At 43.8% G+C, this 25,470-nt stretch overlaps 1 protein-coding gene across 10 annotated transcripts in view; it reads left to right on the top strand.

Moving 5' to 3' along the window:
• The window catches only part of RAPGEF5 (Rap guanine nucleotide exchange factor 5), a 314,716-nt gene extending 290,107 nt beyond the window's left edge, over positions 1 to 24,609 (top strand). For all 10 annotated transcript variants that reach the window (XM_060414548.1, XM_060414545.1, XM_060414547.1 and 7 more), the window contains 6 exons: positions 3,168 to 3,258; positions 5,521 to 5,571; positions 6,384 to 6,471; positions 11,646 to 11,710; positions 17,298 to 17,352; positions 20,256 to 24,609. In XM_060414548.1, coding sequence (XP_060270531.1) covers positions 3,168 to 3,258; positions 5,521 to 5,571; positions 6,384 to 6,471; positions 11,646 to 11,710; positions 17,298 to 17,352; positions 20,256 to 20,374 — 469 coding nt within the window. In that variant the 3' untranslated portion in view covers positions 20,375 to 24,609. The remainder of the gene's footprint in view (positions 1 to 3,167; positions 3,259 to 5,520; positions 5,572 to 6,383; positions 6,472 to 11,645; positions 11,711 to 17,297; positions 17,353 to 20,255) is intronic.
• Positions 24,610 to 25,470: the final 861 nt, after the last annotated feature.

Raw genomic sequence — 25,470 nt, 5'->3', positions numbered from 1 at the left:
AGAGTTGTATATACACTGTTGCCAAATTCCATCTGAGCCATTGGTGGAGATGTCATGGAAGAAATGACATCTGAGGACAGCTTAGTCAATACACATTCAGTTCAGTTCAGTTCAGTCGCTCGCTCAGTCATGTCCGACTCTTTGTGACCCCATGAATCGCAGCACACCAGGCCTCCCTGTCCATTACCATCTCCCGGAGTTCACTCAGACTCACATCCATCGAGTCAGTGTTGCCATCCAGCCATCTCATCCTCTGTCGTCCCCTTCTTCTCCTGCCCCCAATCCCTCCCAGCATCAAAGTCTTTTCCAATGAGTCAACTCTTTGCATGAGGTAGCCAAAGTACTGGAGCTTCAGCTTTAGCATCATTCCTTCCAGAGAAATCCCAGGGCTGATGTCCTTCAGAATGGACTGGTTGGATCTCCTTGCAGTCCAAGGGACTCTCAAGAGTCTTCTCCAACATCACAGTGCAAATGCATCAATTCTTCGGCGCTCAGCCTTCTTCACAGTCCAACTCTCACATCCATACATGACCAATGGAAAAACCATAGCCTTGACTAGACGGACCTTAGTCAGCAAAGTAATGTCTCTGCTTTTGAATATGCTATCTAGGTTGATCATAACTTTTCTTCCAAGGAGCAAGCGTCTTTTAATTTCTTAGCTACTTTTTATTGCTGCTAAGCACTTTCATATTTCTTTCATATTTAATTAGGATAATTTTTTAATTTTAAAAACTTGCCTCAGAGAAGTTGTTTTCTAATTCATTCCAGACTAAGGAGTGTTTGGGATGGCTGACCTGGAAGCCCATCCTCCCTCTGCTGGATCAAACCCCCTCAGCTGGCTTTGAAAATTAGTGGAGTTTTGACCAACTAAGTTGAAGGGCAAGATTGACATTCTGCAGAGCAGATAACTTTCCAGAGTGATTGGAGCTTGACATGGTCTTGTTTTGCATCATATTCCTTTTTTCCTCAAATTAGAAATATGGGACAGTGTCCACATAATATATGCCATACTTTAAATATATAAGTATATGCATAACATACTAGCTATTTTGTTGAGAGAAAAGAAAATAATGTCTAAATGTAATAGGAGGGGAGCTTAAACGTATGAGATAAGAGGGACTTGTCAAAAAAAGAACGGCAACATACAGATTAAAGAGACCCCAGGAGCTGTTATAATGAGAGTCTGGGATCTATAAAGAAACAAGAACGTTAGAGCTTTCAGTTGAAATTGTAAATGCATCCAAAACCGATTTTTTAAAAGAAGGAATCTTGAAGTGTTCAGAGGGTGTCAAGAGCACACATCTTTGGAGAAATGTCTCTTTAGGTCTTATGTCCACTTTTGATTGGGTTGTTTGGTTTTCTGGTATTGAGCTGCTTGTATATTTTGGAAATTAATTCCTTGTCAGTTGCCTTGTTTGCTGTTATATTGTCCCATTCTGAAGGTTGTCTTTTCACCTTGCAGTTTTCTTCATTGTACTAAAGCTTTGAAGTTTAATTAGGGCCCATTTGTTTATTTTTTTATTCATTTCCATTTCTTTAGGAGGTGAGTCATAGAGGATCTTGCTATGATTTATGTCAGAGAGTGTTTTGCCTATGTTTTCCTCTAGGAGTTTTATAGTTTCTGCTCTGGTGTTTTAAGTCTTTAATCCACTTTCAGTTTATTTTTGCATATGGCATTAGGAAGTGTTCTAATTTCATTCTTTTATACATAGTTGACCAATTTTCCCAGCACCACTTGTTGAAGACACTGTCTTTTCTCCATTATATATATCTTGCCCCCTTTGTCAAAGATAAAGTCCCCATAGGTGTGTGGATTTATCTCTGGGCTTTACATCTTATTCCATTGGTCTAGATTTGGTTTTGTGCCAGCACCATACTTCTTGATGACTGTAGCTGTATAGTATAGTCTCAAGTCAGGAAGGTTGATTTTTCCAGTTCTATTCTTCTTTCTCAAGATCGCTTTGGCTAACCCTCTTACACTGTTGGTGGGAATGCAAACTGATACAACCACTATGGATAACAGTGTAGAAATTCCATAAAAAACCAAGAATAAAACTACCATCCATGCTTAGTCACTCAGTCCTGTCCAACTCTTGCCACCCCATAAACTGTAGCCCACCAGGCTCCTCTGTCCATGGGATTCTCCAGGCAAGAATACTGGAATGGGTTGTCATTTCCTTCTCCAGGGGATCTTCCCAACCCAGGAATGAAACCCACATTTCCGGCACTGCAGGCAGACTCTTCACCAGCTGAGCTGTGAGGGAAGCCCTAAATGATCCCACAACCCCACTGCTGGACATGTACCCTGAGAAAACCAGAATTGAAACAGATACCTGTACCCTGGTGTTTATTGCAGCACTAGTTACAATATCTAGGACATGGAAGCAACCTAGGTATTGCTTATCAGCAGATGAATGGATAAGGAAGTTGTGGTATATATATACTGTGGAGTATTATGCAGCTATACAAAGGACCACATTTGAGTCAGTTCTGATGAGATGGATGAGCCTGGAGCCTATTATGCAGAGTGAAGTAAGTCAGAAAGAGAAGGACATATTGTGTATTAATGCATATATATGAAATCTAGAAAGAGAGTACCGATGCTGCTACGTGCAGGGCTTCAAAGGAGACACAGACATAAAGGACAGACTTTTGGACACAGTGGAAGAAGGAGAGGGTGAGACGATTTGAGAGAATAGCACTTAAGCATAGACTTGACCATATAGAATAGAAGGCCAGTAGGAGTTTGGTGTGTGATACAGGGCACCCAAAGCCAATGCTCTGCGACAGCCTTGAGGGATGGGGTGAGGAGGGACGTGGGAGGGGGATTCAGGAGGGAGGGGACCCACGTGTGCCTAAGGCCCTTTCATGTTGATGTATGGCCGAGGCCATTGCAATGTTGTAATTGCCCTCCAAATAAATTAATTAATTTTTTTAAACAGCACAGATCTTTTCCTAGAGGCAATGATGAGCGGAAGTATTTGAATGTGTTTTTGTTCAGCAGATACCATTCCTCTCTGAGGGGCACATGGGTCAAGGAGCAGAGTTCAGCCCCACCCTAGAGGTTGAACCCTGTGGCCTAGGAGAGTCCTGGCAGCTTTATCTTTTGTGCTCATCTGGCAAAAGGATGTTTCGTAACAATGCCTTCTGCTTTCTTTAATCCATAGCTGCAAAGCCCAGAGAAACCTGAACTCCTTCTTTGCTATCGTGATGGGTCTCAACACTGCTTCTGTGAGCCGGCTGTCTCAGACCTGGGAGGTGAGCCTTTGGGGTCCACAGGAGGGATGGAGTGCAGGGGAGAGGACAAATAACACTGAATGGGAAATGTTCCACCGAAAAGTCCTTATTTAAAGTAAATTTATTTAAATGGTTTAAATGAGAGAAGTACCACTAGAAACAAATGTTATAAATTAGTGTCTCAAGTCCTTAGGAACTGTTTTTTCTTTTAAATTTTTTATATTGTATTGGGGTACAGCTGATCAACAAACAATGCTGTGATGGTTTCAGGTGAGCAGTAAAGGGACTCAGTTATACATATCCATGTATCCATTCTCCCCCAAACTCCCCTCCCATCCAGGCTGCCGCAGTTGAGCAGAGTTCTATTTGCTATACATTATTGGTTATCACTTTTAGCTTATGGTTGGTTGCGGGGGTGTGGAGCAGGGGCATAGTTTGGGAGTTTGAGATAGGCATGTACACACTGTTATATTTAAAAGGTATTAGGAACTATCAAGTGGTCTTCAAAATGGTTCTATAATATATATGAAAGAAACAAAAATTGAAAAATGCTTCCTAACTTGAATTAGTTTTCTGTTTTTCTCCCGTGATGGCATGGTTACAGTTCCATGTTGGTCCTTTCAAAAGCTCCATTTGTCCAGAGGCAGATTTGCTGAGATGCTTATGAATTTAAGCTACCAGGCCTCTCATTTGCAGTACTCCTGGTAGTATGTTCACGTGGATGGCAGATATCTTTGAAAAATTTACAAAAGTAGTTTTATATTCTTCTTTTTTTCCTGAAAAAGAGGGCCCACAAAATGTTATATGTTCCAGGTCTCCCAGATCCTGGTTCTGCCTGTCACTGTTGTATGATCAAGGCCATTGGGTTCTCGGAGGGAGAAGCCCACTTGAGCTGATGATGTCAGCGTTTCCAGGCCTGGAAAATGGTCACACTGGCCTAAGTAGGCAATAGAGGGAAAGAAGTTGGTTTGAGGAACTAGAAGAGAGGTCAGCAATCATTTTGGGTAGAGGGCCAGATAGTGAATATTTTTTTTAGCATGTGGTTTCCATTGGCATGACTCAAGTCTCCTATTGAAGTGCAAGCCCTGGTTAGTTTGTAAATGATGAGCACGCCCATGCTGCAATAAAACTTTATTTACAAAAGCACAGAGCCAGATTTGGCCCATGGCTGGCCCCTTGAGTAGATCAGTTTGGCCCTAGATGCGTTGAATTTGACGTGCAACTGAGACATTTTTGTGGAATATCCGAAAGACTAAGGTGTGCAGCTCAGAAGAATAGTTGCAGGTGTCTGCATTTTATCTTTTCGCATTTATCATCCATTTCTTAATACATATGTGTTGGTGTGTGTAACAGTAGTTTCCAAACAGGTTGAAGAACCTGTGTTGTTGAGTCCATATTCAGAATTATCAAATTGATATTTAAAAGTGTAGTTATTGTAGGGGTTTACCTCATTGTTCTGATTTGTTTTGCAAACAGAAAATCCCACACACTTTCTAGAACACTTGTAAGTGTTGCTTGCTGGAATTTGCCGAGCACCAGCTGTGGACTGTACATTACCTATGAGTAGTCTCCATTTCAATCAGAGAACGTGGAGACGCTGCAGTCACACAGCTAGAAAGAGGGCAGAGTCAGAATTCAAACTCTGACTGACTACCGAGACACCTGGCTTTCCCACTTCACCGTAGTAAGGACAGGCTGGCAGATCCCAGGCCCTTCTTCCTTAGGCCCAAATTCTTACTTGGGAGGACGGTGTGTGTTTCCATCCCCTGTCAGTCTTCATGCCACTGTTCGCATGGGTGATCTTTCCAGTTTGGTGATTCTACCCACTAAAGTACAGGCTTCATCACTGAGAGTTTCCATGGCCTTTCGCTATTTAAACCTCTGCTGTGAAACATAATTATATCATTTATACAAAAAATATCAGTCAACATTATTACTTCCTACTCAACAAGACCGTTTAAGAAGGTGAGAGCGTTTGTCAAGGGTAGGATACAGAACTGAAATCCAAGCTTTCATTAAAAGATCACCAGTGTGTAGAATGTCTTAAGTTGGATTCCTGAATCCTGTGGCTGCTATTCATTTTAAACTGTCTTAGCAACATTCCCAAGGAACGTCACGTTAAGGAATGATGAAAATTGCGTGATGAGAAGCAATCAGGGTAGAACCAGTTGATAGAGGGATGTATGTTTGGAAATGTGGAGTATATAGTGCAACTTAATGAACCGTCCTCTCAAAATAACTGACATCTTTTGACCTTTTCTTTTTCTGTGTATTTTCTTTTAGAAAATCCCTGGGAAGTTTAAGAAACTTTTCTCTGAACTTGAAAGTTTAACAGTAAGTAGTTGAGCATAGTGGGCTTACTCTTCAAACTGATGGTTAGCCTCAGATTTCTTCCTAGATTTCAGTGGTCAATATCTCCACTCTGCCACGTCAGGCAGCTTAGACTAGTGCACCTGTATATGAACAGGTAGCTTTGCTTCTTAATGGAGTGAAGGAGGGTAACGGTTACTGCTTCTTCCTCTCCATGGGAAAAGGTAGCGAGAATGGTCCTTTTGGTATGATATTCAGAAGGCATATTTTCCAGTACAGTCCATTTCAAAGCCTATGAAATTAGCTAGTTTAAATTTGCCGTGCAATTCTTATACATTATTCTTTTTTTCTTTTTACCGTTTCTCCTTTTTATCATTCCTTACATCTTTGAGATAACAAAGTGTGCAGTTTCTTTTCAGAACACAATAAAAATGTTCTTTTGTTTTCTCTGCATTATCTGTGCATTATGAGGGCAGTTTTTCTTTGCCGTGTGCCTAACAAAGGACTTTGGGGTTACCTCATGATAGAAATTATGGAGAGGAAACTGTACTTAAGGAACCTATTGGAGGGAAAATAATAGGGCAATCAAAAGGTGTCTCTCTTCTGCAGTCATTTCCCATTATTGTCAACCAGTAACTTGACTTTCATTCATTGCCTAGATTTCCTGCCCTAATTTAGTGAGTTTATTCTCCTAGGAAACCTTTATCTACTTTGTTCTTAGGAAGAACCGCTCTATATCTAAAGCATGTTCGAATTGTAACAGCGAAAGTAGATGTAGAATTGTTTCTATAGCACATTGATTTTTCTCTCTCTTTGTAATCTGCTTGGTTCGGCAGGATCCTTCCCTGAATCACAAAGCCTACCGAGACGCATTCAAGAAAATGAAGCCACCCAAAATCCCCTTCATGCCGCTATTGCTTAAAGGTAACAATTAGCTGTCTTTTATGCTGTGTAACTCCATCTTCCAGAAATTTATCACTCTTGACTATGGAGGGCAAGGAAAGGAATCTCAGTTTACTTCTTTAAAGTATTTTTGTCATTCCAACCTAACTGTTGGCTTGTGACTGGTTTTCACACGTTTGCTTCTTTCTGAGACACCTGAAATGCTTAATTGTTCTTAAGCAGACATCAAAGTATTTTCACTTGACTCACAAAATTTGGCACTGGAACTGTTTATGTTTTTGCTTTATTCTGCTGCTAAGCCGTGTCTTATTTGAGTCTACAGTCCACTTAACTCAACCAAGAATAAGGCTGGCATGAAGAATCCAAGTGGTGATCAGTTATGTTCTTTGTTTGCAACCTAAATTTCAGAGATTCCCCCCATGGCCTGCTGCTGTGTGAGAAAAACCTTCGGTCAACACAAACAGTGTCATGTGTAAAAAGTTTTGGTAGAGAATGTACTTTCTTCTTTCCAGGAGTGAATCCAGTTGGGATAGTATGTGATAGCTGTGAGTTAGTCGACTAACTTCTCTTCTGTAGAGCAGCAGATCAGTCATCATGAAATATGTTAGTTAAACTTATTAATGAGATCTTGATGGTTTCTTTCAAACTAAGGGGATTAGTGAAAGGGAAGTTTGTTTTCATCTGGCCCATGCTTCTGACATTTAGTATACGTCCCACCTGTCTGCCTTCCAGGACAAGGGATTTGGTCATTTCTCTTGGTCTTATTTTGATTCTTTTCAAGGGATTTTTCATAGGAGTACTCTTTCATATTGCTTACACCCTTCAGAGGCTTATACCTTCTGCTGGGTCAGGCCCTAGCACCTACACTCATAGGTGTGGTGGAATTGCCTGGAAAATGAAGTACCTGGGGACTGGCTGGCCGGGCCGTGTCCTCATCGCCCATCCCACTGGCAATAAAGCTGAAAATACACCTTTTCAGCGTCTCCTGAGAACAGCCAGCGCTTGGAGAGCTTTTGAGTTGCTGTGCATTCTTGCAGCTGTTTATCTAGTCTTCCTCTGGTATAAAGCAAGAATTGCTGTGAAGCATTAGTATATTAGGACATTCAGGACGGTGACGCACAGGGACTGCTTCACTCGAGCTCAGAGCATTCTGAGAACTGTAAATGGGTGAAACAGGGAAAGAGTGTAAAGCCAGAACAACAACTTTAAAAAGTTCGTTTGATTCTTCATTTTTATTTCTAAGATAAGTTTGTTCAGGCTTGTGATTTTTATTTAAAATAAAATACCAGCTGGAGAGTGGGAGTGGTGGCATGTGGGAAGTGAAACTTAGAATCATGTAGACACAAATAGGAAAAATAGGAAAGGAAGACAGATCTGGGAAAGGAGCTGATTTTAGAAAGACAGAATTTTGAAACAATAGATGTTTTTAAGGTGATGAAAAAATAGTCAACATTGTCCCTTTAATTTAGATGTGAGCTGAGCCTTCTGCTATATAGTAGTGGGTTTTCCCAAAAAATATTTAATGCAGTCAGGTGCCTCACACTTATGTCTTAGCTTGGATGCAATTTTCTGCTCTGCTGAGTTTATCTAAACCTCTTAGTTGGCAGCAAAACAAATTTCTCTTTTTTCTACTGAAAATACATTGTCTCATTCGTTCTAGCAAATTAAACTTTTACCCCCCCCCCCCTTTTTGGCAGCAAAACAAATTTCTCTTTTTTCTACTGAAAATACATTGTCTCATTCGTTCTAGCAAATTAAACTTTTACCCCCCCCCTTTTTTTTTTCCACTGAAAGCTCTTGAGTTTTAAAAACAAGCTCACTTGTTTTTCCTTTATCTTTATTTTTGTCATTATAAAAATAAATAATATTGGCGCTCTGTTGCATTTAAAGTTACTATTTTTGTCTGAAATAATTTCAAAAGGAAAAATAGGATGACACTTTTAAATATGTATGTATCACATCTGTGGTAAGACATTTTGGAAAATATTTGCAACATTAATTCTTAGCTTTAGTAACTGCAAAATTAAAAATTAAAAATTTGCAGTAAACTACTTTAGAACAAACAACTTTTTCATGAAAATTTCCCAGCCCTCTTCTCTTGTGCCTCTTGCTTTGGATTGCTTTTGTTTAGAGAAAGAGACCAGATTAAACTCCTTGAGTATTAGGAAGGATTTGGGCTCCCATATTTCATTTTTTGAGATAGTCAGTTCCCAATAACATGCAGGTTATCAAAGTAAGCACATAACCTAAAAATGCTTCCAGCTATCAGCTTTCTATTTGCCTGTGAATTTCTCACTTCTGATTTACTTTCCCCCTACTGTAGAGTCCAGCTCAGAAAGTAGTGAACAGGAAACCCTGAGTAAGTGTTGAAGAGAAAGGTTCCAGCTGAGCTAAAGGTCAAAAGCAGTTGAGTAATCTGTGTCATGGTGTTTGGGGAGATGGTAATCCTTCCAGTAGAGTGAATAGTCAACCAGTGTCTGAAGTTAAACTGAGGTGGTATCTGTATCTTCGAGGGCAGATTGTCACTGCAGATTTGTGGAGTTGTGTAAATAAAAGGAAGACTGAGGTACTTCCATGTTTATTCCTTCTTTTTCACCTGCCGTCTCTTCAAATGGAGCTATTCCATCCGCAGTCCTGTTCTCTAAAATGTTAGGAACGTGCCTGGGTGTTTCCAAGAAAGAGGTCTGGCAGGTACTCATTTCTGGCACTGCACTTGGTGGGTACCCTCAGCTGCTTCACAGCCCTCCCATGACTTAGGTTGTGAGACTCCAGTTTTTGAGTTCAGCCGCCTTTTGGCTTCTCTCTCTCACACCTCCCTAATCACACACTTGTCAGTCACCCGGATCAAAACCCGCAGCCATTTTGACCCCCTTTCTCCTGGGCAGCAGCCCCTCTTTTCTCCCTGCCTGGCCAGGCATGCCTTCCCTGCCTCACCCTCCTGCCAGCATCAGCCTGCCAGCCCCCACCCTCAGGAGAGCCTACTTCCTCGTGCGCTGACCTCGACAAGTCCTTGAGAGCTTGGGGTAAGCAAGGCATCGGAGCCCAGGCAGAGGAGAGGGAAGAGACAGAATGCGCGACAAAGAAACAGTAAAATTTGCAGAGGCCCCCACATCCAGTGAATTCAGCAAATTGACTGGAATAGATGATAAGAAATGTCTAACTCCTTCCGAGTACCGAAGAGGCACCGTGGTGAGAGGAAGCGGGCCACCCAGGCTCGCGTCCTGGCCCCGAGACGCAGAGCTGTGGTCGTGAGCCAGCTGTGCTCCATCCGCCTTTGGACTGTTGTTTCTTCACCTTCTTTCCTGCTTAACTTTACCTTATACTCTTTTGTGAGTATTAAATGAGTTAGTGCTATGTCTGACCCTGATGATAAATATAAGCTGTGTTATGATCCTCATCTTTGGGAACATAGGGTGGGGATGACAAGCCTTGGAACACCGGGGAAGTGGTCCAAGAACTCGGACAGGGCATTTGTAACCTGAATCCTCTGGGAGTGAGGCGATACCAGGCTCCTAGGTGGTATTTAAGGTAAACAGTGTGCACACAGTGCTTTGCTTGCTATACAGAAAGAACACAAGTTAGCTGTGTTGGCTGCTCTTTCTCTAAATATTGTGTCAGAGATAAAAAGCTTGCAATTCTATTCTGAAAGCAAAACAGTGAAAGATAATAAAATAACCAGAGAGCTCGTCAGATGACTGTGTAATGGTGAATTCTTTTCTTGCTCAGACATCAGTTTAAAAAAAGAAAGAAAAAAGCTTAGGAAAACCTTGCAGTCCGGTGGGGTGGAAGCTGTGTATAAAGGATGCCTTGAGAAAAGGGTTGTATCAGTGTATTATGTGATTGGTGTCGCCCTCTGGTGGCCAGTTAAAGCTCAGCAGCTAAGTGTGTTGCAGGTCAATTTCCCAAGCAGCTGCCTCGTAATTACCTCATAGTGAAGTGAAGTTGCTCAGTCGTATCCGACTCTTTGCCATCCCATGGACTGTAGTCTACCAGGCTTCTCTGTCCATGGGATTTTCCAGGCAAGAGTACTGGAGTGGGTTGCCATTTCCTTCTCCAGGGGATCTTCCTGATCCAGGGATCGAACCCAGGTCTCCTGCATTGCAGGCAGACGCTTTACCCTCTGAGCCCCCAGGGAAGCCCTCCACAGGGACCAGCAGAATCCAAGTCTTGACTAAATGCAAATACTTTCCCTTTCTTTTTAGAGGAATTTAATCTGTTCACTTCTCTCTTTTATATCATGTTATTTTAAGAAGATTTTTGAAAATGGTTTTCATTTGGTTTGCCCTCCATGTCTGTGATATAACAGGACTATTTGCACATTCTTTAAATTGTAGTATATTTCTTACTTTGATTCTTGTCTGAGGATTCCCTAAAGTTCAGTCACTCACCCTATGGTTTGGGTTTTTATAAGTCATCCCCCTTTTGGAGCTTTAGCTGCTGTCATTGTTGCTAGTCTCCATCTTTTGAAGAAGCATTCCTGTAATTTTTGCAACCAAAGGGAGATTTTTATTCGGATGTCTCCTGTCACTTCAAATGCAGCGAGGCGCAAATCGAATGTCACGCTCCCTCCCTCCGACGAGGCACCTTCACCCTACCTTCCTTACGTTGTTTTCCTCAGTGACACTGGCTTTCCTGTGGTTGAATAGACCCAGAAACCTCGCCATTTCTAACCTGTCCCTTTCCTCACTCACTCTGGATAACCACGCCAGCCCTGGGTTTTAGAACCAGAAATCTAAGTTTGAACATCCACATCTAAACCTTGACGTTTTAAGTAACACAGACCTCGTTCACTTTACCAGGGATTGTTAAAAAGCAAACACATAAATATAAAAATAATTTTTGTTGCTGGGTATTCAGTTCTTTTCTGTTCACTGTTCTGGCCTAAAAACAGAATGGGCCAGTTAAGGTGTAGAGGAGTGTTAGCTCATGTTAAGGGGGTTGAAGTCAAAGCCTGCAGTGTAAGAGCAAGACACACACTTGCACGAATGCTAGAATGTTCCCTCCCCACACACATAAGCTATGCCCTCTCACATTGCATCCTGTACAGATCCAGCTCCAAGTTGCCTGGTCTAGTGTGTGAAATAATCCGTAATGTTTAAGAAAAATTAATAAGCCGCACTGCATCTGCATGTCTCCAGTCCTGACTCATGACCTGTTCCTAATGGTACTTGCATCTTCTTGTTTTTAATTTTCAGATGTAACATTTATTCATGAGGGAAATAAAACATTTCTGGATAATCTTGTCAACTTTGAAAAACTGGTATGTAAAATTTCACTGTTTCTCTTCTTACCCGCTGTAAGGGAAATGCGCACTTTCCTTGCTCTGGGAGACGACACTCTCTGCTGAACTGGTGGTGATTTATTTGCTGCATGTTATGCACTGTCAATAGAATGCATCCCAATTAAAAAGAAGTGAAGCGTGCTGCCAAGGTTCTGAGAGCCAAGTATGGACATCTGCTTTTTATTTTTGAAAATGGAACTTCATTAGATTAACATCAGTGGTGGAGTGTATGTATCTGAACTAGAACCCAAGTGGTAAGGCTCCTGTCGGAAGGGATTCACACTCGTGCGGTTGAGCCCTGTGGCTTTAAAGGCATCTCCCGGTGTCTTGGCAAGCACTGCCCCTCCCCCTGGGGAGGTGTGTCCTTCGTGGGTCTGAAGGTGGAAGATCTGAAGGTGGAATTGGTCGGGTCTGCCTGGGAGAGGAAGGACCACCCACTTATCAGCCTGTGGGCAGGTGCTGCCACTATGTGAGACCACCTCATGCGAAGTGAGAAGGTGAGCCGTGAGAAGGGGCCTCCAGCCCGCCCCTTCTTACACACTCCTGAAGCGCCGCTTCCCGGACATTCCTGGGCGCTCTGTCTCGCACTAGGCTCCTCCTAGCCTTTCGGCTGAGGCCAGAGGCGGCGTTGCCTGTACGGGCTGAGCGACTGTGAAATAGGACTACTCCAAGGAGACCCTGTTGACTACAAGAATGGATTTGTTTGACAGATGAACTTTCGTGTCAGAGATGAGCCTGCCATGCATGATTAAAGATGATATCAGTGATCCCTGTCCATAGACCCTGACCTTTGAGTGACCTTTTTAGTAATGGTAATGGATTCGTGTGAACTCTTTCAGGAACGGGCCCCTGGTTCCCTGTGAGACCAGGTCAGGCATTTGAGAGAAGGTTGAGTGAGTTGGGAGGCCATAGACCATAGCCAAAGACCAGTACCAACTGATGAGTCCCAACAAGGTTTAGCCTCTGACCTTTGCCCCCTAGGTGCCCCGCTCTAACTGGGAGGCTAACTCACTCACACCAGAGGAGATGGCACGGTGTCAGTGCAGGCAGCTCCTGTACAACCTGAAAACCCAGGCAGCTGGGATCTGGAAGCCTGACATCTTAGGGTATCTTGCCACAGCTCTGTTCTAATAATTTGAGGATGATCGCTTTCTGGGTAGTTAGTTTTTAAGTGGACACGTCCATAACTTTTCAAGTCTCTCCTGGCACTATGTGCTTTGGAATTGAGCTCAGTTTTTTTAGATACTTCAGTCAAACCAACGCAGCCTGAAATAGATATTTTAAGTATTGAGTCTTCTTGTATTAAAAGCATTATTCTGTATTAAAAATATTACTTTTTAGAGATTTGTTCTGTGTCACCCAGTAATGTTCTGAAGATCCCAGGGCCTATCTGTGGCCTTAGACTGCAGGCAGCAACACGCTAGCCTATTGGCAGGTTGTCTCCAGTGTTTGATATTAACGGAATGACCAGAGGAGTGTGAAGCCACTGGTCAATATTTATTCCAAATCTTGGCCAACGCCTCTGCTTAAGGACGCCAGATGAGCTTTGGTGAACGTGTGTGAAGAGGAGGGCCGGGGTGTGAAACACCAAGTGGAGTTTCCTCTGAGGGTCTGTGCCCTTCACCCTGAGTAACCCACAGGGAACGCGGGAGAGCAGGAGGCGCTTGGTGTACGCTGAGTGTCGTCTGTTGTGAAAGGTAGACTGGTGGTTGACCTTCTTCCCAAAGGGAACCAGTGACTCAAGTTCATTGTGTCATTTCCTCTCAGATGGAGCTATCCACGTGAGGGAGCAATTTGAAAAATGCACAGATTGGAAAGAGCAGTGGAAAGCTTCCTGCACCCTCTCTATTTCATTCTGCCCAGCGTCTCTGGTATTCCCCGGCTTTTTCCAGTAGAAGCCTTTTAATGCCAACCAACATAGGGCCTTGCTTTCACAGAGGCAAGACTTCAGGCTGGCCGTAAGAACTGAAATGAAGTCTGACTAACAGGACTTCTCTTAGGGTCAGTAACTGTATGTACCCTTAATATTTTAATAAAGCGTAATGAAATAACAAGGTATAAACAGGTAATCTTTCGTTTTAAATTTTAAGTTCTTGAAGAGAACTCTTACTGAAAAGATGGCTAGAAGATAAGTGCAGTTATACATGTGTGTGGCAGGCCCTTGGCACACAGCACCACGTACACACCCGTCACGTACTCGGCTAGCACGTCATTTCTAAAGGGAGCAGATTTTGTAGCGTCACTAAGTTCCTGGTCCTCAAAGCAGATGGCACTTAAGAAACAGCATGCCCCGTGCTGACTCCCTCCTTGCGCAGAGAATTCAGGGTGAAGTCAGAATTTTTTTCTGGAAGGACAAAACTCTTATTTTACATTGTTTAAAGCCCTATGTTATACTGGGATGCCAGAGAGTGCAACTGAATTTCCTACTAGAGTCAGTAGTTCTAGCATGTTTCTTAGCAAAAGACAGGGTTTCACTTAAGCTAAAATAGCATCATCTTTCACAATAATGAACCAGTAGATCCTAACTGGATTAACTTGTGGGAAGCCAATTCCTCATGATGGATATTAGCCAGCGAGCAGATAATTCAGTGTATTATCTTTATCAGGCTGATCCCGGCCAACACATTAGGTCAGAGAACAGAGAAGGCTCAGAAGTGCTTCATTGGATGTAATAAGTTTTCTATCGTTCCCCTCGGTGCCTCAGCAGCTTCAAACGTATCAGCCTCAAACCATTAAATAATAAAGAAAAAAATGCATTTTTCTATATTTCTCTTTATCCCTCAATGTTAAGACATCATCCTTCATCGTAGCTCCTCCCTCCCACTTTGGAAAACCTGAAGATGAGATCTGGGCTCAGGTTGCAGTGCTGCCCTGAGTACCAGCCTTGCATCAGCTGTGCGCATGGCACGTGACAGAGATCGAGGTGACGCCATACCTTAAAACAGCGAAAGAGCAGTCCTGGGAGTAGTGGGAAAATTGGGGGAAGGAAATTTAACAATACATTCACAGACATGAGTCAGGTCTCGTTTCCTTTACAGTTGCAACTCGGGCTGCGGCTGTAATCACTGTCCCATTTAATGTTTTCACTACTGAGTAGAAATACAATAGAAATGCAGCCCATGAGAACAATCCAATAAGTGGGTCATATTCAAATAATGTTCCTGGAGGTCTGCTGAATTTTAAGTAATTGTTTTGGTGTCGACATTATTATGTTAGCCATAATTTGTTGAGGGTTTGCTGCCTATAGATTACCCTGTGTTCAGTGTGTGTGGGCAGGACATGAAAAATGATGGCCCAAGGTCCCAACTGCTGTGTATAAAGTAAATACTATATACAGATGCATTGTACAACACAGATGAATATAGCCAATATTTTATAATAACTTTAGATGGAGTATAATCTATAAAAATTTTGAATCACTGTGTTGCATACCTGAAACTATTATACTACTGTAAATCACTATATTTCAATCAGTAAGAAAAAGATGATACCCATTTAGGAAGGCCTGGAGGATCAGATTAGGAATACTGTTGATTCTGAAATGATAGGGTGATGTTTGGATTTCGTATGAAACAGAGGCTGGGGTCACTGCAGACTTGCAGAGCGCTGGAACAGGATGACAGATGCTTGGAGGTTATTCTGCCGACTGCACAGGAGGAAGTGTAGCGGAGATTGGTCTTGAGCTGAATGCCATCTTCCCTTCGCCATGGAAAATTGACTATGGTAGAGCGAGCTGGAAGACAGTGCAGGCACACGAGTATGAGAGGAGGGGTCTTGTCAACAGGAAGGAGCTGCGTAAGAAACCATTTCCTGCAGATGAAAAGAACTTTAGAGAACTTTAGAAATTAAAGCAGAAAACTGAAGACTAGGAAAGGGAATGCAAATAATAAGCAGGGAACAGTCTCTGTAAAGACACTGATGTTTTAGAAGATGTTCGTCTTTCATAAACATCCCCTTTCCTATCACCATTTGAGTTTCTTGAGTCTTTGATTCCGCAAAATGCCTGCATCCATTCAGCAGGTGTGTGTGAGGCTACGTACGTGCTGTATGGTAGGTGCTGGGTCTGCAAGGCCCTCTTGTGGTAGCTGGTCTAGAGGAGGAGGAAAGTCCCACCCTGATCACACCACCACAAGCCCAGTAAACACTGTACACAGACCACTGGGGAGGTTGAGAATGGAGCCTCCCGAGTCCAGAAGGGAGACCTCAGAAAGACCTCCTGGGGAGGAGGTGAAACTTCTGAAGTGAAGCATAAGCAAATGTGGACAGGTAGGTTGAGTTGGACATGCTGCATTTTTTTTTAATATATTATCTTTTAAATATTCATTTTTTTCTTTTATTTGAGGTATAGTTGGTATACAATAGTATTTAAGTCATAGGTGTACAACTTTGTGATTCGTAATTTTTAAAGGTTCTACCCCATTTATAGTTGTTATAAAATATTGGCCATGTTCTCTGTGTTGTAGTTCGTTTATGTTATGTGTAGGAGTTTGTACTCCTCAATCCCCTTCCCCCATCTTGCCTCTCCCTCCTTCCCCTCCCAACTGGTGACCAACCACTCTATTTCTGTGAATCTGTTCTACTTTGTTATACTCGCTAGTTTATTTTTCAGACTCCACGTATAAGTGATATCATACAGTGTTTGTCTTCCTCCCTCCAAGTCCATCCATACTGTTGCAGACGGCAAAATTGCATTCTTTTCACTGTCTGAGTCGTATTCCATTGTATGTATGTATATATGTCATGGCGTCTTGATCCGCCCACCAGCTGATGGACCCTTAGGTTGCTTCCTTATCTTGGCAACTGTGAATAATGCTGCTGTGAACAATGGGGTGCATATGTCTTTTGAATTAGTATTCATTTGCTTCAGATACAGACCCAGGAGTGAAACTGCTGGATATGATGGTTCTGTTTTGTTTTTTGAGGAACCTCCATAATGCTTTCCATAGCGGCTGCCCCAATTTACGTTCCCACCAGCAGTGTGCAAGGGCCCCCTTTTTACATGTCCTCAGCAACGTGTGTGGCCTTTATGTTGGCCATTCTGACAGGTGCGAGGCAGTATCTCCTTGCGGGTTTGATTTGCATTTCTTTGATGATTAACAGTGTTGGAACATCTTTTCGTATGCTGTCAGCCATCTGTATGTCATCCTTGGAAAACTGTCTGTTCAGGTCGTCTGCTCATTTTGTAATTGGGTTGTCTGTTTTCTTGATGTTGAGTTATATGAGCTCTTTATATATTTGGCATATTAACTCCTTATCAGTCATAGTATTTACAGGTATTTTCTCGTGTTAAGTAGGTTGTTTTGCGCTGTGTTCTTTACAGTATGTTTTTACAAGTCTTGATTAGAATCTCTGCAACTGGGATTGAGAGCCACTATTTCTGCACGCAAGGTCTGGATATTCTTTTGTAATCCAAACTTAGTACACTCAATTAAAGCTAGGTCTAGCACCAAATACAGCTCTTCTGTTTACATCCAGTGGGATTAGACTATTCAGCCCTGCAGCACTGCTACTTCAGTGACACCTGAAATGACCCTTCCACTGATGTGTTTCCTCTCCTGCCTTTCAGCATATGATCGCCGACACTGTCCGAACCCTGAGACACTGCAGGACTAACCAGTTTGGTGAGTCATTGAAGCTGGCTACGGCATGTTCATTTAGTATACGTTGGTACAGACTATGGCCACTTCACAAGTATTTGGTGATAGAAAATTTAAACAGGTGGTAAAATATAATATTCACATCATATGCATGTATTGTATTTCTCCGTCTCATCACTGCATGTTTGGGATGGAGAGGAAGATAAGAAATGGCAGCTCTTCACCCTGCCCCAGCAGCGGGTTTTCACTGTACAGTGTGACTTACAACTCTCAGAAGCTCCCACTGCAGCGCCTACCCCTGAAAGTCTTGTTTGCTTGTCCTCTGGCTCAGAATGGCCTGTGGGTTTATCAGGGGTGACCCTGTCCTTCACCTCCTTGCCTGGAGCCTTCCTGGAATAGGAATATAGTTTGTAAAAGTGCCCAAAGTAGTCTTCCAGAATCTTTTCTCCTCTCCAGTGAAAACTTCCTGTCTGGAGCTTCCTTTCACTGAAAAAGTGTTTTTCTGAGCACTTTTGTAGACTCCCCACTAAGACTACTGTATGTAAGAATATTTGTTTCTTTTTAAGTCTCAGGAATAATTTACATTATGTTTAAATGATGTTAAGACATTGCGGGGAGGAAGGAAATTGAAGTGTATTGAGTTCAGGGAGCTTTCACATGGGCAGTGGAATCCTGACCCCAGGGCTAGTGAATGGAGGTTATTGACTCTGTGGATGCAGAACAGAAGACCCCGGCTCTGAGAGGCTGACTCACTCGGCCATTCTTCAGACCGCCTGGCTGGTACCCTTTCCTTCACCTTGCACAGACTTTAGAGATAAAAAGGCAGTTTTTTGTTTTTTTTTTTTTAAAGACAGAGTTCATAATTATAAATCAATCAGAAGTGACCACTAAGTAAAACCTAACTTTAAGTAATACATACTCATTGTAAACCAATGTTTTTCAACAATACAGAACTATAAAGTAGAATGATCAAAGTCCTACTTCCTAAGGAAAATATTGCTAACACTTTGGTACATATTCCTTAAGAATTTTCTTTCCGTTACATACTCTTAAGAATTTTCTTTCCGTTTCCAGTCTTGAGTAGCTTTATTGTCCTCCAACAAAGCGGTTGGAGTGAACTTCTGAGTGAATTACGAAATTTCTACTTGAAAGAGAGAATTATAAATACAGGACCTAATCTTCTAAATGTTCACATCAGCAAATACTACTTGATACATGCTTTTATAACTCTCCATCAACTACTCAAGTATAATGCAGTTTTAATAGAAATAGTTAAGAACATTGTCATGGAGATTCATTCAAATGTATAAGCATAATATTGCTGATGAGTAAAGGATTTGTATTTCTTTCACCCTCCTTTGCTTCCCATGCATTTATGGGTTCTCAGCAAATTCTGGGACCTCGGTCTTACTTGCCAAGGGCTGCACATGTGGGCAGGAAGGTTAGAGCAGTGTGTGCAGTCAACCTCCCATCGCCAGAGGATAAGTCTGCAAGGCACAAAGCAAAGGAGAAATTTAAAAGACCGTCAGGCCATTTGGTGTTTTGTATTTACCTATCTTTAAAAATCAAGTTTAGAACTGAATTACCTAAATTCATTTTGACAGTTTATATAGGCAGGGCTAACCAACGTCAGCACTTGGAAAGCCACTTTGAATTACAGAGTGCCCTGCAAGGGTCATGCATCATGGCTGGAAGCATTCCTCTTGCTATCTTTTTAAGACTGGAAAGTTTACAACAAAATTATCTTGGGAGCATCATGTTTTCTAAAGCAAACAAGGAGGATGGTAAAACCTTTTAACTCTTGGTGCTTTTACTTGCTGAACCAGAAAGCCTTGTTTCTATTAAACCTAAGGACTACAAGCCATCCATAATATACACACCTTAAGTTATTTCCTTAGAAAACATATTTGTCACAGAGGAGGGGAAAAATAGGTTTTCCCCAAGAGAAAAAATTTTCTGCATTAGAATGCTCAGCTTCCTGAGGGCCTTTTCCTTCTGCTCAAGCTGAACTCACCCCTTGTTTCTCCATCTGAAACCCCATGGATCATGGAGGCTCACAGTTACCTTGTGTCTCTGGAATGTAGCTCAGCCCATCTCCACAGGGCATGAGGGGGCTTTCTGTTCGCTCGTTTTTGACTACAGGAAGTGGGCCTGCCCCGCTGTCCAGGCTACTTTATCTCTGGCTCCTTGTCACAGCTGCCAGCAGCATGGCAGGCAGGGTTCACAGGGCGCCAGAGCCTCTTGCGGCCCTTGGTCTGCAGGGCGTTTGGGAGTAGGAACCCCCTTGCCTTGTCTTTTGCTGGGCGAGTGTCACCCCATCCACACACTTCCTGAACCTGCTTTGCCTGATAACCAGACTTTCAGTTCACTTCAGCAATGTTTGTTCACTCAGTTGCTCCCTTACATCCTGCACGCCACCCCCCCCCCAAAAAGGACACCAAACAATTATATGAAATACTTAAAAAAGAAAAGAACTATTGTGTCCATGCAGTCACCAGATTAGCAATGATTCTGACAGTTCCAGCCTATGATACAAGGGCCTGTGAAGGCCATTTAGTGGGGGCCAAGGCCGTGGACCTGGGGCCTCATGGCCTGGGCTCCAGTCCTGCTCGGCCACTCACCTGCCGCGTCTGTGGTTTCCTGTTCGGGGGTCATAACAACCACTAAACACCAGACCACGTGAGGAGACATCGCTCTCTCAGTGGTGGTAAAACATATATCTTGCCAGTCTAATCACCTCACCTGAGGAATCTAGTCTGACCCAGAAAGCATCTACATGAATAGCAAACAGACATCTCTTGTGGGCTTATGACAAATGAGGATCAGCCTTCTGGAGTTACACTGTGTCTTCATGCAGGGTTTTACTGGTATTTAAAAATAGCTTACTGCTCTTGTAAGACTGACCTTCTCCCCCTTCCCCAAAACAGGAGGCGACATGTCTCCAAAAGAGCACCCGGAGTTAAAGTCCTACGTGCATCACCTGTACGTCATTGACAGCCAGCAAGCCCTGTTCGAGCTCTCGCACAGGATTGAGCCGCGGGTATGAGCCCCACCGCACACTGCCTCGCCTCCCCCAGAACCGCAGCGCCAAGCGTGTTATGTTCCTGCAAGAAAAGTTGCTGAGTTTTATCAGCGTATCACAGTAAGATGCACACAGCAAAGCCAGCCAGAGCGTACTCAGGAAGTGATGTCAGCCACCTGAGTTGGGGAGAGGCTGCTATCGAAAGGAGACGGCAGAAGAGGAGGCAGAAACTTTCTCGAAATGAGAAGTCTGGCTTTTTAGGATCACCATGTCGAGCCAATCCATTGTTCACTTTGTGACGTGTCAGCGTCAAGGCAGGAGGCCGCCCCTTGTCCTGCGGTGACCAGACAGCTTGGTTAGAGTACACAGCGGGGAGCTTTACTTGGCCTGGCAGTAGATGGCTGTTTATAGGCTGTCAAAGTAGGAGCTCGTTTGAACACTCAAAGACAGGGATGGCATCTCTTGGTTTCTATGGAGATGGACTGGTTTCCATCGTTACAAACTAGGACATCACCAAAAGCTACTTGTGTCTAAGGAGGCAGTGAGCACTGGCAGCTGCCACCCCTGCTCTAATCTCCAGAAGAGAAATGTCGAGGCATGCATTTCTTAGCAGCTCAGCCACTTAGTGCTGTATGCTTGTGGGTAAAATTCATCTCTGCACAACTTGATTTACAACTGTGAGTTAGACTAAGTTGCTTTGCCAATACCGAAAAATAGTCATCTTTAAGAAACTGACTCACTGTTTACTTCCTGGGGATTTTCTTTACCTGTGCGGACAGGCTCTCATCTCTCCTCAAATACAGTACAATTTTTGACAAAAGCACAGTGCCTGCCACGTCGCAGGCACTCTGTAACTGTTTCTGGGGGTGACAGTCACAAAAGTCCATCTTCTTGCTCCTGGCAGTGCCCTCGTGTTCTCACGCTACGGCCACCTCGTGCCTACACTCTGGAATGAGGACCGCCAGTACAGGGGGTCTACGTGGGATTTGATGTGTGGAGCGCTTAGCACTCCCTGGAGAAGAAGAAGGGATATAAAACAGTGGCAGTGGCCTGTCTTTCAGCAGATGAAAAGAGCCCCCAGAGATCCAAATATCTGATTTATGTTGGACACTTAGAAGTCCTGTAGCCCACCTCCCAACCAAGGCAGGGGGCCTTTCTATAATTTGCCTCTTTTTTCTTCTCAAAGCCTCAGAGTCTTTTAGATCTCTTTTTATTTCCATTTTTAGAGATTGGGGCTCCTACGATAAATAAGACCTCTGGCTGTTCTCACGAACTGGTTTGCTGCAACCTTCAAATGAACAAAAAAAACCTGTGGGAAACAATATTGAAATCCATCCCTGTCAGCCAGATCCTCATCACTCCGCTTAAATACAAAGTTCCTGCTTCCCATATTAGGTCCATTCATTTCCACACGTGTGACCCTGGCGCCCCTCTCGCCAGCCCTGGCAGCTCCTCTCCTCGGTGCCTGTACAGAACTGCTTCCTCGCCTCTCATCAGCACTTCAGCACTGAGATGCGTCCAGGGCTTTCCGACACCTTCGTAGCAGCGCTGTTCCCTGGGCTTGGCAACCACGCTGACCTGGAGAGATCACTCAAAAGAACCACATGGAGCAAATTTGGGGAGGACTTTGAGAGAGAGTCTGTCCCATTGCATCCTTCAGTCCTGACAATGAACAGGGCTTGACAGAAAGGCATCATCCTGGGCTGGTCCACTCAGAGAAATGCCCCAGGCAGCTGGGAATGGAATGAGACTCACTGGAAGAGATCAGAACCAGGGAAAAGCAATTTCTCTCGAGGCTGATCAAACAGTGAGGTGCTCGCCTTGGCGATTATTGGTGACGGTGTGGGCTGTCAGCACCAGTGTGTGTTTTGGTCTTTTCTCTGTTCTTAGGGAGTAGCATTTAGCCATTCTGATCCTGTGAGGCTGTTTTGACATCATCTCTGTGTTTTAGAGTTTGAGTGATTATTCGCATTAGATTTATACTGCTCTGTCTAGAACTACTGCAGTTGCCCCAGTGGAGAACTCTTGCAGCACAGCACCTGCTGCTTGGACCTCAGCTCAGATATGTGCATGGCCAAACAAATCCACATGTACGTCAGGCCCAAACAGATTCTGAGGGTGTATTCAGTTTATCCCCATGCGGTATGAGTGGAAACAGACTGGGGAGAGCACGGCGCTTGCCTGCTGTTTCCCCCAGTCATGGGGCTCACTGGCTCTTGGGGTCTCCCCCAGTCATGGGGCTCACTGGCTCTCGGGGTCTCCCCCAGTCATGGGGCGCACGTGGCTCTCGGGGTCTCCCCCAGTCATGGGGCGCACGTGGCTCTCAGGGCAGCAAAAGGAAAGGAGGATTTTGTTCTGTTTAGATGTGCTTTTCCATCCCCATCTTCTGAAAGTCATAATCTCCAAATCTTCCTGAAATTTAACAGCAGTCTCCAGAGGTTTCTCTGGCAGCAGGTCTCAGAAATTTCAGAAGCACTGAGAAGGCCTGAATCTGGAACTGAAGGATTCAAGGCAGGATCATGGGGACCAGATCAAGCTTAACATGAGACTCTTTCTAACAAGGCTGGAGTTGTCCCAGTGGACAGGCTGCACGGAATTGAAGCCAGGTCCCTGTTAACAGGGGTAGGTCATATTCCCGCACCGGGAAGATGTATAAGCTCCTTTCCAACTATATTAGATTTTCACAGTTGCACAAAATCTCCGTTCGCTCTGAAACATCTCATGTATCTGCAACCTTCACCAGCGAGGAGTGCGTGGGCCCTTCTAAAAGGGTTCTTTTTGTTACAGCACAACTTTCAGACAGTCCTGTGTGTCTTTGGATTTGTCAGCATTCCAGCAAACCAGCCCTCTTTAGAAGTTAGCATAGGACAGTGTGCTCGTTGATCAGTTGTGTCTGATTCTTTGTGGCCCCATGAACTGTAGCCCACCAGGCTCCTCTGACCATGCGATTCTCCAGGCAAGAATACTGGACTGGGTAGCGCCATTCCCTTCTCTAGGGGATCTTCCCAAACCAGGGGCTGAACCCAGGTCTCCTGCATTGCAGGCAGATTCTTTACCATCTGAGCCACCAGGGAAGCCCCAGCAACAGTTCCCAATAGGCAAAATCATAACCATTCCAAAAATATGAAATTTTTTCATACACATTTGCAGATGCTCCAAAGACCACAGTTTTTAAAATTCACTGTTACAATCTGTACAATTGCTGAATGGTTGTAGTGATACTTATTATCACCTGCATTTACTTTATCCTGATATTTCAGAATGAATTTATTGTCTTAGATCCCTATCCACAAGCAAGTTGGGTAGAGCATACCTGAAATTCCGAGGCATGAGGACAAAGTAAAAGCCCACCCCTCTCAATTTGTGGGGAGAGGTGTACTCACCTCTACGTAGGGAGAAACAGTAGTGTGAAAGAGAAGGTGTTGGTGGCTTTCAATCCCTGGAGCTTGGCCTTGACGGCTGCCCTGATCCCCGCCCTGTGGTTTTGTTGTGGGCATCACTCACCACAGATCCCAAGTGTCCCTGGGTGGCACAGGGACTCCGAACTTCTCAGAAACTAGGGGCAGATCAGATCCACTGTGGTGGTCTAACGCGGAGTTTCTTTTAAATGCGGTCTAATGCGGAGTTTCTTTTAAATGCTTCAAAGACGTGTCCTTAAAATTTCAGCCTGCTTATTAACCAGTGAGCCATTGTGCTTAGAACCAGTGCTGGAAAAATGTTTTTTAAAATTGCCAAAAAGTTAAATGAAAATGTACTATATAAAGCAAAGCTGTATATATACTAAACATTTTTTAGCAGAGTACTATTTATTTGCATAGCCTATTTATTGTATTCGTATTACACTGTTATTAAAGACTGGGATGAAGTCAACCAGAAGCAAGGACTCTTTGACTGCTGTGACCTTGTCAGCTTGCGTTAACAGTTAGAAGATAGAAAACCTGCAATCAGGGCGCCTACCTAACTTCTCAGGGACTACACTTCGTAGTTTTCCACCATTAGAAGAGCTGGTAAATATGAAACACTTGTGGAGTTACCAGAATTGCCATTAACAGTATTTTCTTTCTCATATCTCATGCTTTCTGCTTCTGTACATATGACTGTGCTGTGTATTTATCAAAGCTAGTAAGCAATAATTTATATGTAAAAATGGCCAAGCAATATAAGGTGAAAACTTACACAAGTTACTGTTACCTTGTATTTTCAAGTGTTTTTTTTAAAAACTGCTTTTCCAAATACAAGATTATGTTAAAGATACACTATTCACGCCTCAGAACGTCTTGCTTTGTGCTGTTTGGGGACTCAATAGCCAGTGTTCTGGTACCGTATTACGCTCAGATTGAAACTCAGGAATCGTTTACCCAGAGTGCGCTACAGGTAGGTGAAGAGATTCTCAGGTGGCCCGTGGAAGCCAAAATCATTTATGCAGTTATTGCAGAACCTAAACATGCTGTGTTGGAAATCACGTCCAACATGATGGCATGTGCAGAGTCCGACAACCCTCACCAGCACCTTACCACACTCGAGTGGAATGGGGTACTCTCTAGCCCAGACATGGAGGGAAGCTCCAGGCCCTTGTGGGGATGCTCGAGGCCTGGGCCAGCGGCAGCACAAGAGCCGGGGTGGGTTGCTGAAGCAGAGGGGTGGTGATGATGCTCCACAGGCCGGAAAGACATTAGACTGTCACACCAACTCTTCTCTAGCCTTTCCTCTGAGAGGACCCTGCCCATTGGTGTCAAGCTTGGCCTCTGGCGTGTGCTGATCCTTCCCTGCAGGAGGGTTATGTTGAATTGAGTACTGGCCAAATGTCATCCTCTGTGCAGTGAAAAAGGCAAGGAGTGACCTGTGTGGCCTGGAGACGGAAGCTTTGAGGTAGCCTGTGGCCGCCATGTCTCCTCTGCTGTGAGACCCGCAGTGCCCAGGTAGAGGTGTCTCCATCCACTGGACTCTCCAGCTTGTGGAGGATGTGTCACCTGAGGAAGAGAGAAAACACCCTCATTAGAAGCTACTGAGACTGAATGGAGGGGTGGGGTGGGCGGCCTGGTATTACCTGGGCAGCACTTCACCACAGCTGGCTAATACAGTCTCTAGGACACAGGGGAGAGTTAAGGCAGCGGCAGGGC

Source organism: Ovis aries, chromosome 4 (genome assembly GCF_016772045.2).
Source record: "Ovis aries strain OAR_USU_Benz2616 breed Rambouillet chromosome 4, ARS-UI_Ramb_v3.0, whole genome shotgun sequence".
Lineage (NCBI taxonomy): Eukaryota > Metazoa > Chordata > Mammalia > Artiodactyla > Bovidae > Ovis > Ovis aries.
This window is presented reverse-complemented; position numbering and strand designations above follow the sequence as displayed.